The 16,942-nt window shown below is 54.1% G+C and overlaps 5 protein-coding genes across 5 annotated transcripts; 2 read left to right on the forward strand and 3 right to left on the reverse strand.

Annotated features, from left to right (window-relative positions):
• Positions 1-214: 214 nt before the first annotated feature.
• On the forward strand, positions 215-8,642 carry VE01_03351 (uncharacterized protein). Its single transcript, XM_018272846.2, has 3 exons — positions 215-2,243; positions 2,443-6,979; positions 7,031-8,642. Exons 1-3 carry the CDS (start codon positions 2,043-2,045, stop codon positions 8,452-8,454), a joined length of 6,162 nt encoding a protein of 2,053 aa, XP_018132439.1. The 5' UTR covers positions 215-2,042; the 3' UTR covers positions 8,455-8,642.
• A 631-nt stretch (positions 8,643-9,273) lies between these two features.
• Positions 9,274-9,844, forward strand: VE01_03352 (uncharacterized protein; the record flags this gene model as incomplete). The annotated part of the gene is made up of 4 exons (XM_018272847.1): positions 9,274-9,321; positions 9,374-9,440; positions 9,490-9,572; positions 9,632-9,844. The coding sequence occupies 4 exons, from the start codon at positions 9,274-9,276 to the stop codon at positions 9,842-9,844; spliced, it is 411 nt and encodes a 136-aa protein (XP_018132440.1).
• Positions 9,845-10,100: 256 nt separating this feature from the next.
• Positions 10,101-11,506, reverse strand: VE01_03353 (uncharacterized protein). Its single transcript, XM_018272848.2, has one exon. It carries the CDS (start codon positions 11,455-11,457, stop codon positions 10,171-10,173), a length of 1,287 nt encoding a protein of 428 aa, XP_018132560.1. The 5' UTR covers positions 11,458-11,506; the 3' UTR covers positions 10,101-10,170.
• Positions 11,507-12,571: 1,065 nt separating this feature from the next.
• Positions 12,572-13,767, reverse strand: RPE1_1 (RIBULOSE-phosphate 3-epimerase; the record flags this gene model as incomplete). The annotated part of the gene is made up of 5 exons (XM_018272849.1): positions 12,572-12,700; positions 12,802-12,918; positions 12,969-13,168; positions 13,257-13,531; positions 13,589-13,767. The coding sequence occupies 5 exons, from the start codon at positions 13,765-13,767 to the stop codon at positions 12,572-12,574; spliced, it is 900 nt and encodes a 299-aa protein (XP_018132437.1).
• Positions 13,768-14,917: 1,150 nt separating this feature from the next.
• VE01_03355 (uncharacterized protein) lies at positions 14,918-15,457 on the reverse strand (the record flags this gene model as incomplete). Its single annotated transcript, XM_018272850.1, has 1 exon — positions 14,918-15,457. One exon carries the CDS (start codon positions 15,455-15,457, stop codon positions 14,918-14,920), a length of 540 nt encoding a protein of 179 aa, XP_018132442.1.
• Between the last annotated feature and the right edge of the window lie 1,485 nt (positions 15,458-16,942).

Below are 16,942 nucleotides of genomic sequence, written 5' to 3' on the forward strand. Positions count from 1 at the left end.
CGGTTGGCCGACACACACAGTATCCCACCACACACCCAGCGCGCGCACCCCCACACACGAGCCACCACGGGCACACTTTGCTGAGGCTGGCGAGTCATAGGCGCCGCTGGGCGATGGGCGTGAGTGGAAAGGGGGGGGGGTTTGGTAATTGGGTGTTCATACATGTGGTAGAGTGGGTGTTGTGTGCCAAGGGGGGTGGGAAGTACAGTGGTGAGTGTGAGTCGTGTGTCTAACCGGATTGTGCTGCTGGAGGGGGGAGGTGGCCTGATGGTGGGGGGTGGTGCTGTGGGATAGGGTTAGGATGGGTTTGGGTGTGCTGTGTTGTGAGCCGATGGGGATGGTAGATGTGGACAAGGAGGGAAGGAAGGAAGCTGGCTGGTCGGTCTGATACAGGGCAGGGAAGGTTAGGAGTACAGTATGTGCTGCGTGCGTGTGCTGTATGGACGACGACGATGCCAAATCACACTCTCGAGCCAGCGCAAGAGTCAGCCTGGTCAGCACCATTCCACAGCCAGATCCAGCTGGAATGCCCCTCCAATACCCGCATAGGGACGGCGCGTTTCTGTCCCTTCCTCCCCTTCGCCGCCGAATCTCGGGAAGCACCAGAGGCGATCAAGAGGTACTTCCTTTACCTGCTCCCTTTACTGGACATACACTACTGTACTGGACGCACAGTAGTGCCCACGCATCCCTCTAGCGGCCACACAGCTCCATGCATCGTGCTGTCATAGCCTGTCAGCATACCCGGAGCGAGCCCTGTCGAGCTTGTGTGTGGTGTGTGGCGTGTGTGTGTGGGAGACGGCGGCACATGCATTGGCTCGCGCATACAACCTCAAACAGTCGCTCTGTCGCTCTGTCGGGATGGATGGGGATGGATAGACATGCTGCGTTTGGCGTGGCTGGCTGCTCTGCTCTAGCTGGTACACAACCCATGCGGTCGTGCGACACTGTGCAGATTTTTCCCTCCTCGTCCTCTTCCCGCTACGCTACGCTGTGCTGTGCTGTGCTATATATTTGCGGCGTGTTGTTTTGTTTCTCGGGATATCCACAAAAAAAAACACTAAAGTTTCCCCCTCTAGTGACGGTTACGGTGACGACGATACCCGCCATTGTTTACTTTTCTCTCCCTCTACGCGCCCGCTCCCCTCACCAAAACTCCACTCACTTTGCCTGGCACGGACTTCGATGCAAGGGGTGGGATAAGGGCACACAACCACACTCCTCCGAACCGACTGATACACAACAACTAATCTGGCTTCGCGCCTGAAAAGATTTCGGAAATCAGAAACACCCAGCGCCCGCACTGCGGCCCCCAGTGTCAATCCGGCAGGAACTGACAGGGAACCGGGGGAACCTCCTCCACTATTTCCTCCACCTCCCTCCACCTCCCTCCACTTGGGTTGTCCTTGGGTGTCCGCTACTCGACGGCTTTTTTGTCTACGAAAGGTTGTATTGGTCTACCTTGGCTATACAACTCCACGATACCGATACCTTACATACTCCCCAGCCTCTTTTTTTTTTGCCGTCTCCACCCAATAACCGCCCGGCATTTGGGTGCTTTTGTTGTTGTGAGGTCCCAGAAGGAGAAGAAGAGAGACACTTGACTGACATGCTTTGTACATTTTTACTGTAAGTAGTACAACTGACATAGTACGCTGATATAGTACGAGTACAACATTCCCGAACGAAAAGTACGGAGTACAAACCTGCCAAAATTCCTCCCTTGTGACCCCGTCGCTCAAATACTCTAAGAAGCAAGCTGGTGTCTGGTGTCGCGCGGCTGCTTCTTTATCCCGACTACATTCGTCCCTCGTCCTTCTTTTACCTCTCGTCATCGCATACCCAAGGAATCGAACGGTACCATCTGTATAGTCGGATCGAGTATACTCCTCCGGCGACCCCCCACGAATCTCTCTCCACCCGCCATCTAAAAAAAAAGCGTCGCAGGCGTCCCACGATCACTCCTCGCTCGCGCACCTTCCGCCACATAGCTTCGATGAGTCTGACACCTCTCTGCCATCTCACGACCTCGAATACACATAATGGCTGCGGCCGAGGTTTCTCAGTCCTTCGGAAGTCATCCAAGGAGCGACCTTGGACATACAAGGGAGCCCTGGACGATTGGGTGGGATGAGGACGACACACGTATCCGGCTCCAGCACATTGCGCTGGCATGGGTTGCGTCGCGCCGCTCTCACGATGCCTACTACCACGGCCCGCCTATGCCTGGTGCACCACGATGGGTATGCGCTTGCCTGAACCCTCTTTTTCTAAAAAAAAAACTTTAATTATTTCCCTTGGTGTTTGTTGTGCTGCCAATTTTTTTTCATGTGTTGTCACGGCTGTCTCGTGCAGTAGCGGGATGAGCCGCAGCCCAGCAAGCAGCATGGGCAGGACAGGGCGGTGTGGACCGAGAACGGGCTGATCTAACGACGCATACAGGAGAATACGGTGGCTCTTGGGCTACGTAGCCAACAGCCTAAAGCAGTAACCTTGAGGCCATTGCGGCTTTTCGTCACATCGCTCCCGAAGCGCCATATTGCTTCCCCCGCCGACGACGACGATAGTAGTTGCGACCTCGACGCACCCCTCACCGACCCCTCCGACTCCTCCGACGCCCTCGCTACGGAGAACTACAACCGCGACGCAGCCGCACACTTCGATACCCCGCTCCCACCCCGCAAACCGCCGACTGAGCGGATCTTCGCCGACCCCGCCATGGCTCCCGCGGCTGTTGACTGGACATCCCAGGACGGCTTCAAGACGACTGCTAAGAAGAAGGCAAAGCAGGCTGCGAAGGCGGCTGCGCAGTCGAAATGGGGAGATGACGATGAGGAGAAGAAGAAAGAGGAGGGAGAAGGGGATGCTGGTGGTGATGGTGGTGCGGGCGGTGGAGATGCAGGCGACGCTGGCGACGCTGGATCTGGGGATAAGAAAGGTAGCGATGATGGCGATAAGAAGGAAGACGCTCCTGAAGAAGGCGACTGGGGAGGATTTGCACCTGCGAAGTCGAAGAAGAAGGGCAAGAAGGGCAAGGCTGCAGACCCGGAACCGGAACCTGAACCAGCGAAAGCCTCGGCGTTCGATGCTTTCCAAGAGATAAAACTGGATGATGGGGGTACGTTAGACCTCAGCTTCGATAAACCCGCGGCTACGACAGGGTCAGGTTTTGGCTCGTGGGGGAGTAGCTGGAATACGGGTACGAAGGGGGCGGCTACGACGGGGAGCGGATGGGATTTCTCAGCTACGGATGGGGCGGCGGCTACCGAGGAGAAGAAAGAGGAGGAGGGCGGGGATAATCCGTGGAGTCTGAATCGCGGCAAGCCGACGACGACTAAGAAGAAGAAGGGAGCCTTCAGCTTCGGCTTCGACGAGGAGGAGACCAAGGAGCCGGAACCCGAGCCGCCGAAGGAGGAGAAGAAGGAGGAGGACGATGGGTTCAGCGGCTTCGTGTCTAAGAAGGATAAGAAGAAGGGGAAGAAGGGCGCTGTATTCGCCTTCGAAGATCCCCCCGCCGAAGAGCCCGTCGTCGTCCCGGAACCGGAGGCGGCGCCGCCTCCTGCGGAGGACGACTGGGGCGCGAGCAGCTGGGGCGCGGCTACGACGAAGAAGAAGAAGGGGAAGAAGGGCGCTATTGCTGAAGTCATCCCCGAGCCAGTCGTGGAGGAGCCGCCCAAGGAGGAGCCTAAGGAGGAACCAGTCGTAGAAGATACGTGGGGCGCTGTCGGGAAGAAGAAGAAGAAGGGGAAGAATGTTATTGAGGAGATCCCCAAGGAGCCTGAACCCGAACCGGAGCCCGTGAAGGAGGAGGAGTCGTCGTGGGGTGGTGGCTGGGGCGCGGTGGGGAAGAAGGATAAGAAGAAGGGCAAGGGCGTGGTGGAAGAGAAGGAGCCGACGCCTGAGCCGGTACCGGAACCTGAGCCGGAGAAGGTGGAGGATGATTCTTGGGGTGGTGGGTGGGGCGCGGCTACGACCAAGAAGGATAAGAAGAAGGGGAAGAAGGGCGCGGTTGTCGAGGAAGTTATCCCCGAACCGGAACCGGAACCTGTTCCTGAGCCGGAGCCGGAGAAGGTTGAGGACGACTCGTGGGGCGGTGGTTGGGGCGCGGCTACGAGTAAGAAGGATAAGAAGAAGGGTAAGAAGGGTGCGGTTGTCGAGGAAGTCAAGCCTGAGCCCGAACCTGAACCTGTTCCTGAACCTGAGCCGGAGAAGGTAGAGGATGACTCTTGGGGTGGTGGCTGGGGCGCCGCTACGACCAAGAAGGATAAGAAGAAGAAGAAGGGCGCTATTGAGGAAGTCATCCCTGAACCTGAACCTATACCCGAACCCGAGCCAGAGAAGGTCGTCGAAGAAGACGCCTTCGCGTCGTGGGCACCAGCTGCGACTAAGAAGAAGGGAAAGAAGGGTAGCAAGGTTGTCGAAGAGGTCAAAGAGGTCGTCAAGGAACCTACGCCCGAACCAGAGAAGGAGGAAGAGGCTTCTGGCTGGGGTGGGGGATGGGGTACGACTACGACTAAGAAGGGCAAGAAGGATAAGGCTAAAGAGCCGGAACCTGAGCCTATAGTTGAGCCTGATCCAATCTCCAAGGCCTTCGAACCCGCGGGCGACGATGACTGGATGAGCTTCGGCAAGAAGGACAAGAAGGGTAGCAAGACATCCAAGGCCCTAGTTGAAGTTAAGGTCGAAGAGCCGGCGCCACCTCCACCACCCGCCGCCCCCGAAGTCGGCGATATAGCTGCGGAAGACGATTTCGGCGGCTGGGGCGCTGCTTCGAGTAAGAAGAAGAAGGGGAAGAAGGGCGCTGCTGCACCTATTGTCGAGGAGGAGCCGATCAAACCCGATGTCGTCGAAGAGCCAAAGACAGATGACATCTGGGGTAGTGTCGGTGCCGGCAAGAAGGACAAGAAGAAGAAGGGTAGCAAGAGCGCTGCTGTCGAAGTTGTAGAGGTTGTTGAGGAGGTCGTCCCTGAAGCTGACCTTATCGACCTTGACTTCGGGACTAAGGATAAGGAGCCCGAGGATGACTCTTGGGGCGGTGGCTGGGGGGCTGCTATAAGCAAGAAGGATAAGAAGAAGAAGGGTGGTCTTGATGCGCCGCCGCCCGCGCCTACGCCCCCTTCGATGGATCTTACCGAGCCTGAGCCTGAGGCTGACGATGGCTGGGGCGCCTTCGGCTCCTCGAAGAAGAAGGAGGAGCCTAAGAAGGAGGAGCCTGCTAAGCCAGCTAAGAAACTCTCCAAGTCTGAGCAGAAGAAGGCTGACAAGGAGGCTGCGAAAGCGAAGGAGAAGGCGGAGCAGGATGAGCGCGATGCTGCTGCTGAGGCTGAGCGGGTAGCTGCTGAGGAGGCGGAGAAGGCAGAGGCTGATGCTGCCGCTGCCGCTGCTGAGGCTGAAGCCAAGGCCAAGGAGGAAGAGGAGGCTGCTGCTGCCGCTGCTGAGAAGGCCGCCGCTGCCAAGAAGCCGAAGCTTACCAAGAAGCAGCAGGAGAAGGCGGATAAGGAGGCTGCTGCTGCTAAGAAGAAGGCGGAGAAGGAGGCGGAGAAGGAAGCAAAGGCCGCGGCGGATGCTGCTGCAGAGGCAGAGGCGGAGGCTAAGCGGATTGAAGAGGAGGAGGCGGCTGCGCAGGCGGCGAAGGAAGCGGAGGAGCAGGCGGCGAAGGATAAGGAGATCCAGGACGCGCTTGATGCGAAGAAGGCCAAGGAGGATGCGAAGAAGGCGAAGGAGGACGAGAAAAAGGCTAAAGAGGAGGAGAAAAAGGCTAAAGAGGAAGCCAAGCTCGCCGCCAAGAAGGGTGGAAAGTCGAAGACCAAGAAAGTCGTAGAACCGGAACCGGAACCAGAGCCAGAAGTTGTAGAAGACGTAGTTGACGACGAGGCGGCCGAGGCGCTAGAGAAGGAGCTCGCGGCCGAGACTACGGCAGGGGCCTTTAGCTTCTGGGGTGCTAGCAAGAAGACTAGCAAGGGTACTGAGGCTGCCAAAAAGGAGTCGGCTAAGGACGTCGCAATTACGGGTGCTGACAAAGCAGGGATTCTGGAAGGTGCCACCTTGAGAGACAGCAGCGCCGCGACGGGCAAGCTGGCATCATCTTCATCAATGAAAGCATCGGCGCTGAGCAAGAAACCAGTAGGCGGAAAGATTGCTGATAGGTTACGCGCGTTTGAGACGGCCGAGGTTGCGCCGCCGCCGCCGCCACCGGAGGAGGAGCCTGCGCCCCCGCCAAAGGATGATAAGAAGAAGTCCAAGTCATCGCGTAAGAAGGACGAGATTATCGAGGTCGAAGATTCTCCGAAGAAAGCTGTACCTGGGAGCTTCCCTGTAGATATCATCGACGACGAAATCGTGGAGATTATTGATATGGCACCCCCGAAGAAAGAGAAGAAATCAAAGAAGTCCAGTAAAGCGCCTGTAGAGGTCGTACCGCCGCCTCCACCCCCTCCTCCACCACCACCGCCGCCTGCGCAGGAACCTACACCACCGCCCGAGCCGAAGGAAGCAAAACCCGCGAAGAAGGAGCGCGCAAAGGTTGTGCGCGGTGAAAGCGGGTCGTGGGGTACGTGGGGTGCAGCAACTAAGAAGGACGAGAAGAAGTCGAGCAAATCGAAGGAGGTGAAGCTCGAGGATTCACCGCCCGCCGAGAAGAAGAAGCGATCATCGGAAGCGAAGGCGTCTAAGTCAAGGAAGACGGAGGATAGAGGCTCTGGGACAGAGAAGTCCTCTGATAAGGAAAAGTCTTTGAAGACGCCGAAGCCGAAGTCGAAGGGCCTGTCGAGCATGTTCGCTTCTACTCCACCTATCTCGAGGTCCATGTCTACTCGCGATAAGAGGTCGAGCAGCGGCGCGCGCACGAGTTCGCGTCGCCAGTCGCTGGATACTGGGATGATGTCGCCGCCGCCAGAGATGTCGTCTAAGGCGGCGAGGATGCTTGGGGTTACACCTGGCAACTCGAGGAGCAAGTCGGATCGGAAGAGCAAGTCACGAGGTATGTCACAACCTGATGATTCACTTGATGCCAGTACTAACTATTATAAAGAAGTAGAGGACGACGACATCGTGATGGTCGATAAAGCCAGCGACGAATCCGGCGGTCGCAAAAGAAAATCAAAGGTACCTAGACAACCCGATGAGGAAGCCGCTCCTCCACCGCCGCCCTTCGTTCCGATGGCTCCCGGAAGCGATGACCTACCTCATAGGCCCAGGCACAAGAGAAGATCCATGACTGACCGATCCAATAAGCAGGCTGTTGATGACGATATAGTCATGGTGGATGCGAACGGCCCCGCCGACGACCGCGAGGGCCGCAGCAGAGGACTCAAGCGCTCCGAATCCTCGGCGAGGAAATCCGGCTTCGGCGGCATGTTTGGCGGGTTCCTGGGGAAGTCGACGAGCGCCAAGCCGGAAAGCAGACGACGCAGCTCGGTCCGTCCAGATGAGGGCGGCGGCGAGTCACGACGACGCGATAGCCATAAGACGCGCTCGACCGACGACGCCGACGTCATCAGCGCAGATAACCCCGTGATGAGCGGCGGCGCGTCGGAAGAAGACCACGAAGCGCGACGAGCTGCGCGACGAGCAAGGCGCGCTGAGCGCGAAGCCCAAGAGCGCGCAGCTGACGAGGCGAGGCGGGCTAAAGATGAAGAGCGCCGCGAGCGTCGCCGCAAGGCTGATGAGGCTGATGAAGCGCGTAGGCAGGAGGAGCGCGAGGCGAGACGCGCGGCGAGACGCGAGCAGAGAGCTGCGGAGGAGAGGGGTGGTGAGCGCGCTGAGCGACACCGTCTGAGGAGGGAGGAGCGCGCGACGTCGGAGAGGTATAATAATGATACTGATGTGCCTCACGCGAAGCGATCGGAACGCCGTAGGTCGACTATGGATGGGGTTCCTACCGATGATGAGGAGCGCCGGCGTAGGCACGCTGAACGACGCGCCGCGAAGGAGGGCGGGGCGACGCCGAAGCTGAGTCGTCGCGCTACCGAACCACCGGATGCGTACTTCGAGCCGCGCAGCGGGGAGAAGTCCCGCCATGCTACGGATGACGAGAGGCGCCCGCACAAGAGCTCGCGACGCAAGGGGGAGAAGAAGCCAGGCTGGCCGCACTCCGGGACCGATAGCTGGGTGAAGGAGCACAGCGACGCGCCGCCGCCTCCTGAGGACGAGGAGCCCGACCACGATGAGAAGGTCGATGATCCCATCTCTGACGAGGTGGAGCGCAAGAAGACGCGTCGCTCGAGCCGGTACGATGACCTTACCCCTGAAGAAGCGGAGGCGAAGCGCCGGCGTAGGGAGACTAGGCGTGCAGAGCGCGCGGAGAGGGAGAAGGGACGGAGTCAGCCTAGTAGTGCGGGGGATGAGAGGAGGTACGGCCCTGATCCGAGGGGGGGGAGGAGCGAGAGGGAGAGGGAGAGGCCGAGGGAGGTTAGTGGGGGGAGTTGGTGGAAGAAGATTACGCAGGCTGTGTGAGGGGGGGGAGTCACCGGATGGCTTCGGGGGGATTATGACGTCTTTGTGAGAGGTCGTTTAATGGCATTTTATTGCGGCTGGAAGGGGTTGGTTTGATGAGGAGCAACTGGGTTTGGGGGAACTTTTTTAGATACCTTGTGAGCGTTTTTTTTGAGCGGTTTGGAGCTTTTGGGATGTTTGGAAGGGGGGATTGGGGGGACATGATATTATGAGTGGGTGTTGGGGGGGGGAGGGTTGATTCCCATTTATTCGTGGATGGATGGGGGAGATGACATATGTGTGTCTTGTAATGTATTGAACACTGCAAAGCAAATCAAAGCATCTAAACTATCATATTTTGTAATCTGAGATGCTGCTGATGTGAAGTTGTTGGTGTGAATCTGCCGCTGGGGATGTGAGAACGTGCCTCGTCTGTTTGTGGCGCGTAGCACGAAGGGTGGTGATTCTCGGCGTTTCTCCTGCATGCCTTTGAATAGCTTCGGACGAAGGTATATCCGCTGCCCGAATCCAAAGCGGCTCGGCCGGCTCGGCACGGTACGGCTTGTGGGTTTCCTCTCCGTACGGAGGTGGAGATCCGGGGTCAGGAGGGAAACAGTTCTCAACTGTTTTGTGAGAACCCGTATGGTGTATATTATATGAGCACGCTTTGTGGGAGGTACTGTTTGTTAGAGTAGGGATCCTTATCGTAGCGGTGACGATAAGGAATTCACTTTCGTGGTTGTTGTTCTTCTTTGGCTTGGTGAGGTTGTAACTTTTCTCACCTTACAACTGCAACTTGTCACAAAATCAGAACTACATTTGCACAACATCCAAGCAAAGATGCCTAATGATTATAATTATAATCCTGATGACTGGACCCGGGAAGAGGTTAGAAGTTCATTTATCATACTCTCAATATACTCGTTCTAACATGTTTTAGAAAATGGCAATGTGGAACATCTTCTGTAGCCTCGTTTTCGACGCCACCGGCGGTGCTAACATGGAATGTCAGCTTGCCCAACCTAAACAACTCATACTTTTGTACTAACTGGGCAGACTTATATCCTGGTTGGGGGAATTACACATTGTCCGATCTCCTCGATGCTACTGATCAGTTGTACTCCGTAACTCATCCAGACGTATGTATCCGGACACTGTGTAGACATTGCTTGCCATATCTGGTTCTAACAATACACAGGAGTATCTACGCCTCGAAGATCTTTCGATTCAAATCGTTTTAGCCAGGAGACGACCTGTTCAACTGCAGCTGGAAGAAGAGGGTGCAGAGGCCGCTCCGGTTCAGAATCCTGAACCTGAGGTGGAGACTGGTGTGGCGGAGACTGGCGACGAGACCGGTATCCTGGCACGTCTTTATAGATCTCTATGGTGGATATTCAGTGGCTTTGTATGATAGGAGCAGAAGGCCGAATCAGAGACGCCCGCTGATGAAGAGGAAGCCACGGGTCCTGAGATGAAGGAGAATGAGAATCAGTCTGTTGAATCTTCGAATTCCCAGGAATGAGCTTGCGTGTGATAGAGACCGAGTGTAGCATCTCCCAGAAAGCATCTACAGGTTAAATCAGGCTTGCGCATTCTCAAAACTGGCAGCCACAGAAAATCATCTATTGTGAAGTGTAGAATATAAAGTCAAAGTGAATCATAGGCGCCGTCAACATCCGTCACCTCCCACGCTCCTCGCCGCCTTTGTTCAGTCTGGCTAAGAATACCAACTCCTCCTCAGCACGAAACCCCCAACCACGCCTTATCAACCTTGGCAAATGTGAGCGTATTGCTCACACCCTCATAAAAGATCCCAAACGTATCATTACCAAGCGCAGTGATAGTCGAGTAGCTCATCGCACCAGCTTGGAACACACGGCCAGCGGACCAGGTCGTCCCATCATCGCACGAATATCGGGCTGTCCCTTGAACCCTGCTGGTCTGGCTATTTGCATTGGTGAAGAGCAAGATCTTTGCATTTGCCGAGCCTTCAGCAGCATCGGGGTACATTCTCGTGATAGCGCCGTTGTTCGCTGGGTCTGGCAACTGCGTTTCGCTCTTCGGAACAGTGTACGTGATGCCGCCATCAGTCGATATGGAGACCTTGCGGTAACCGCTGCCGTCGCTTGGCCTGGAGTTCAGCATGACGTTGCCGTTGGACAGCTCGACGACTTTGTTCTCATCCATACCAACCCCCACAGGCGACCCCATGTGCCATGTGCTGCCGCCGTCATCACTGTAGACGCTGTAGGCTTGGTATATAACGTTACCACTGGGCTGGACGACACGTCCGACAAATTGCTGGATGAGACGTCCGGCGTGGGCACCGTACCGGAGCTGAATCCCTTCCCCTGATGCAGCGAACTGGCCGACCACTCCGCCAACATTGGCTACACCATTGACCGTCTGGCCCACGGGCTTGACCGCCGTGGTAATAAGACTCGAAGCCGCCGGTGGCAAGCTGAGTTGATTCGTGGGGTCCGTAGACCAGCTCACACCTCCATCAGTCGAAACCGACACCTCCGAGCTAATTACATTTAGATTCGCATCGTCATTTCCGATCACGCTGCTTCCAAACCCCACATTCTTAGAGAAGACGTGGAAGTTGAATATCTTCCCAGTGTCTTGGTCGACGACGTAGCTTGGGTCGCTGAAGCCGTACTTCTGCACGCCCGTGGACCCAGCCTGGCCTTGCGCAATATAGGTTGGCGCGCCCCATGTGTCGCCGCCGTCTGTGCTGCGGCGTTGGAGGATGGAATTTGGGGATGGGGAATCACCTCCATCAGGTCGTCCGTCGTAGGCAGCGAGGACGACGCCGTTGCCTAGATTTGCGAGGGCTACGATGCGGTAGTATGGGGCTGGGCCGACTCCATTGGTGGCTAGAACTTGCTGGCTGAAGAGTTCTCTTGAGTGGAGTGTGGATGGCGCTGGTGCAGCTTGGACGGGAGTGAGGATGCTTGGTAGTGCACACAAGCTGAGGACGCTGACAGCGTACTGGAGCGTGCTTTGTGACGCGTAAATCATTTTGGAAAGGAGTTTCTTGGAGGAACAATGCAGTGGAGATGGAAACCGGGGAACAGATTGTAGAAAGTTGAAAACAATAATGATGCCCAAAAAATTATGGGAAAAGGCATCTGAAGCCCAGACACATATACTTTCCTGAACTACCCACTTACCCCGCAAAATCCAGCATCATGACTGCCGGTAAACTGGCTTGATGGAATGAGATCCACCGATAATGGCACATGAGGCAATTGCGTATTGTTGTAAGTTGGAATGAGAAGTATAAATTACCTAATTAGGCAAGCAAGACGCAATCCCCGCCAATACACGGGAGAGTCCGTCGTCGGCCTTGGTCACTTCGTATATTACACCTGCTCAGATGCCTAGCCAGCCCATGTGGGTCAACATATTGTCGATAAACTTAGTTAAGATAACTAGAGGCCAATAAAATGTAATGTTACATTGATTAGCATCTCTCAGAAGTGATAGACAAACGAGCCTAACGATAGCTTCTGCATATCGCGGGGAAGCAATCCAATAATGCGGGGAAAAACGCTACGACACTAGCCCACCCAAGTTAGCTAGCACTATCTGGCGTCTGAGAGATCGTCAATCAAGAGACAGATAAGGAGATAGATGTTCCTTGCATGTGGAACTTCCGTATTAGGCTCTCCCGAATGGGGAATTCGACACGAGCGAGCCACGCGTTCGGATTTTGGAAAGTTGGTCACGGAGCCATGGCGGGGCGATACGGCGGTTGACTCTGATAAAGAGGAGTCCGGACGAAAGGCATTTATTCGCTGTACAGTGAGATAGGCTTGATTGGGAAATATTCACATCAACCGGTTTCTGAAGACCCCTAGTTGCGATGACAGAAATTCCCCTTTCTGGCAATCCCCTATCGTACACTGCGTTCTCTCTTTCCTTGGCAGGGGGACAAGCATTTATCCTTTGTTGCACGTTTTCCCGTGAGTCTCCTCCCTCGTGTACTGATTGGCCAAGCTTATGGCTCTCTCAAGGAATGGCCCCTGTGCCGCCAACTTTATTTTGAGGCATATTATGCGTATTCTGACTCTCAGTATCCGGGCCCTATGATTTTCTCATCTCCCCTGTCAGTGACAACACAATGCCCACGTCATAAATCCTGGAACCAAGGATGCTCGAGAGCTTCCCTCGCAGTAATTCTTCTCGCGGGATCCAGACTGGTCATCTTCGTGACGATGTCTCTAAACCCTTCGTCGACTTCCACCCACATAGAGAATGGCTTCCTTGGATTAGTAGTTGTAAATTCTGGAGTGACATCCAGAACAAGGTCGCGCCACGAATCAACTGAGTCGTCGAGGTGGTCTATGAGGCCGACCAAACCAGGACCATCTCCAAAGTTGGAGACAGGCGCTTGACTACAAGCCTTTCTTCATCCGCTCGACTTAATCCTTCGCTGTCGATGCGGAAAATAATTTTCCGTAGCATTGTGTAGATGCACTATAACAAGGTCAGGTACTCTGTATCCAATGAAGGGTACACAGACTCACAACAAGCCCGAAGGAAAATACATCGGTGGGGAGATTGATACGGGCTGCAGCATGAGACTCAGGGCTGCGCCACATGGGATTGCCCAATTTGGCTCCGCGGAAATTTAAGCCAGGTGGAATGACGGATCCCATCTCGAGGTCGCCAACCTGGACCCGTTGTACCTCGATGGCGCCATTAGGGCTTTCTTCATAATTCACAACTATGTTGTCAGGTTTGATATCTTGAAAAGGGACGAACTGTCAGCGCTGATAACGGTCGAATAGTGGCTACAGCGGAATTTAACTCACCGCCGTGTAAGATATTCCGTTCATGCAAATCTGCAATTCCAGCTAATGTGTCCCGCAGTATTCTCTTCCTTGATGCGTCAGAAAGGTTGTCTTTCTCAGCTAGTTTTAGAAGATGGGTAGTGCAGTAATTATAGACGAACAAAAGGTGTTCGGGAACAGTGTCGATAACGACTCGAAGATTAGGGCAGCCTCGAAGCGGAGCTTGAAGGTCTAACTGGTACTCAAACTCGGTAGAAAAGATGTTCTTGATGGCATATTTCTTTTGATCTTCAGCACTATTGCCCACAAAAAAATTAGCCCAAATAATTAGAATATTTTTAGGGTGTTCGCACGTAGCTAGATAAACACAAGCCAGTACGGGGTCAGTCCTGTGCTGTAGCATTCCATCAATCCGGTACTGCATCCCGGATTGACCAATCAGCTTTGTGCCCAACCCAAGAGGCTCAGATCCGATACCAGACAGCTTGGGTTTTGGTGTCGTATTAGATTTAATCCTTGGCATCTGAGGCATTGGAAGCATTGGAAGACACCTTCCGGATTGGCGGTACTGTTGACAGGGCAGACCAGACTTGGTGATTAGGAACATGAATAACACAAAACCGCGGGAAACGAAGTGGATTGGAGAATTTTGAAAAAGAGCGGAAACCGTGTTGGTGGGAGATCATGGCGTTCGAAAGCAGAAAGATGGAACAGGGAGAATTGGTTAAGGTGTTGGCATTACTTGCTCTCTATCCAGCTTAAAATTTACAACTTGAAGATTCAAATGTTGCACCGACACTATGTGAGAATTCTGTTCGAGTTCCGAGTGACTCGGTGAACTATGTCGCGTAATATGTTGCCTGGTATGCTCAGCGTTGAAGTTCAAGCAAGAGCGCCAACCTTGGAAAAGTTCAGGGTCAGGGGCATAAGCCTGCATAGATGACATAGATTACCCGATTAGGTTTTATAAAGAGTGGGTATTGCATAACGTACCCGTTTACGGCGGGGATACTTCCCCATATTATTACTTAGCATGACTGTCATCCATTTAGTGTGTGGCGGCGGACGCCCTGGTTATCATAACATGTCCGCCACAGGCACAGGTAATATGCAGCTCCGCCCCCTCCTACTCCTGGCCACGGCCTCTATCACCTCAGCTGCCGCAATCAAGCCAGTAGTAGAGCGTGATGTTGCCGTCCCGCCAGTCTCGTCGGGCGCACCTGCGTTGCGAACAGATGCAAGTGCGCAGCAGGCACTATTCCAGGCACCATTCTAGGCATATATTGTGCACGATGCGCGTCTGGGATTCCGGACAGTGGATAGGCGGGGGATATGGCTGGATGTGGCAGAGTATGCGCATTGGTGGTTTGTACTGATGAAATGGTTTAGACATATTGCATATATATGAAATAAAAACCAAAGCCATACTATCATTATGGGCTTCAGTATGGTAGCTGGAATCCTTCTATTGAATGAACGCAATCACCCCAACTCCATACCATTGCACCAAGTCCCCTATCAACCCGTCGCCCATCGTCTATCAGCTTTGCCTTCTCAGCCCCCAAAACCAGTACGGATGAGAAAATCGACTTCACCAGAGTTGCACAAGTAACGGTTACAAATACCCATCCATCCGTATTGAGGTATAGGCCATGCCGTGGGTTCCCTACACCTGCCTGGCCCTACACCTGCCTGGTGTTTCTCGGCCATTCCCATTCCCACCCAATTGGAAAGCCTCCCATCCACAAGTTCAGAGCATGCTCACCATATGTATTTGCCTCCGTCTTCTCCTCCCTCGGGATACACGTATACCTCACACTTCCCCCATCCATCAACATCTCCTCCACCTGCAACGCCCGTTTAATCAAGTCCTGGTTGTCAACCTCGCGTCCATCAGTTCCAATCCACCCGTTGTAGATCCACCTGTCGGCCCAATCAGTGAGGCTCTTGACGGCATACAGCGATCCGGAATAGATGTTCAGATCCACCGCACGCTTGTCGTAGAGGCGGCCATCATCCACAATCGCCTTTTCGAGCGCCAGCACGATGGCCATGAGATCTGCGCGCTGGCGGGTAGGGGTGGGCTGGGCGGGAACGATTCGGGTCCAAGCCTTGTGGCTGCCGGACTCGTGTGTGAAGACGGCGGTGGAGACGGCGACAGGATACTGTCCATCGATGTTGCGGTAGCTGCCGTGGACGTAGACTTTCATTTTATCAACCATTGTTATGGTGGGTAAATGGATGCGAAGAGAATGGCTTGGGGAGCTGGGGTTTGTTTTCTTTCAATGGTGGTATGGGACGAATGCCAATTTATATTTGGTAGAACGATTGAATATTTGTTTAAAGCTTTAAAGACATAATCATACGGTCCTCCGTTGGCCTCATCTTCATCATACGAGCAGCATTGGCCGACACCTTGAGTTAGCGCCGCTTCATGACCCTATTTTGGGCCGAACTTGTAATAGCAAGTGCCACTTGACTGGAAAGCAGGAAACATATGGCAGGCACGACGACTGGCCGTTCCTGCCATATGTAATCCAATGTGTAAATAGCTTCATGTTCTTTGCAATCTATCTGAGTGTTGAAGTCTGGATGTTCCTGGATGTAGCTTCAAAATATGGTAGCCTCAGCGCACCCCTGTTGTCACAGTCAACAATTGGATCAAGACGTCAAAACCCCCTAAAAATACTAACAACTCGAAGACTTTACGAGACCACTGTAATTAACAAAGTCTGTGGGTTTAAGGATACTTTAGTTTTCTAGAATACATACCTGGGTAGTCAAATCTAGCAAAGTCAACTTCCCAATATATTCCAAGGCGGGCGCTCCGCCAAACTCCCAATACTATTTTGCGCCCTCCCGATACCAAGGCCTTGGCCAAATCCTTCGTCGCTCGTATTCCAATCGGACTAAATGTACACAGCAAATATATATCCATCGAGGTGTCCATCGAGATGTCACTAAGATAAGGTGTAGATCTCCCCGCATGCTGAACCCGCACTCCAATTTACGTCCCGCCTCGGACAGATGACTTCCACTACCCCCACCTCCGTCTCCACGCAAGACAGCGCTACCTCCACACCAAGCCCCACTGCCACAAAGATTCTAGCACTCACAACTCCCGACGTACAGAGACCTGACTGTGCCTCCTTTTGAGATCTGACGACTTTCTCGTCGCTGTTCTCAGGCGTCTCTAAGAACATCACTGTCCTGGTGTCTGACGCGGCTAACGAGTGCTTTGCATCCTGTCAACCACCAGGATGGGAAAGTATCGTCCCCGCAAGCCGCTCCTTCTTTAGTCCGGCTGTTAGCCCAAGTGGATGGACCTACTATTACATGGCGTCTATGGTATCCCTCGCCGACAACGAAAAAGACAAAACCATGTCAACAGCATATTGATGCGCTAGGTATGTTTGTACGCAACTCTTCATTCGTTTCACAACCCCCTCTAATATATTCCCCCGCCCTCTCGTTACATTCCAGAGACATAACCAACTCGCAGCACGGTGGTTATTTGTTGAGGAGAGATCTCACAGACTTCCCCATCGCAACTATAACACCACTATGCTATCGCGAGGCATCAATTATATTCACGCTATCAAACGGCACCAGGTCAACTCGCCTTTTTACCCAGGGCGCCCACGCGCACCAAGCGTGGCATATCTCATGGGAAGCATCTGATACGAGCACGCTAACGCCGCCTCTAC

The sequence above is a fragment of the Pseudogymnoascus verrucosus genome, assembly GCF_001662655.1.
Source record: "Pseudogymnoascus verrucosus strain UAMH 10579 unplaced genomic scaffold scaffold_10, whole genome shotgun sequence".
Classification (NCBI taxonomy): Eukaryota; Fungi; Ascomycota; class Leotiomycetes; order Thelebolales; family Thelebolaceae; genus Pseudogymnoascus; species Pseudogymnoascus verrucosus.

What these genes read in the sequence shown, in the direction of transcription:
- VE01_03351 (XM_018272846.2), top strand. Translation starts at nt 2,043, where the DNA reads ATGGCTGCGGCCGAGGTTTCTCAGTCCTTCGGAAGTCATCCAAGGAGC. An exon ending in TGCCTGGTGCACCACGATGG is followed by an intron (nt 2,244 to 2,442) that starts GTATGCGCTTGC and finishes CGACGCATACAG; the next exon opens with GAGAATACGGTGGCTCTTGG. An exon ending in TCGGAAGAGCAAGTCACGAG is followed by an intron (nt 6,980 to 7,030) that starts GTATGTCACAAC and finishes ACTATTATAAAG; the next exon opens with AAGTAGAGGACGACGACATC.
- VE01_03353 (XM_018272848.2), bottom strand. Translation starts at nt 11,457, where the DNA reads ATGATTTACGCGTCACAAAGCACGCTCCAGTACGCTGTCAGCGTCCTC.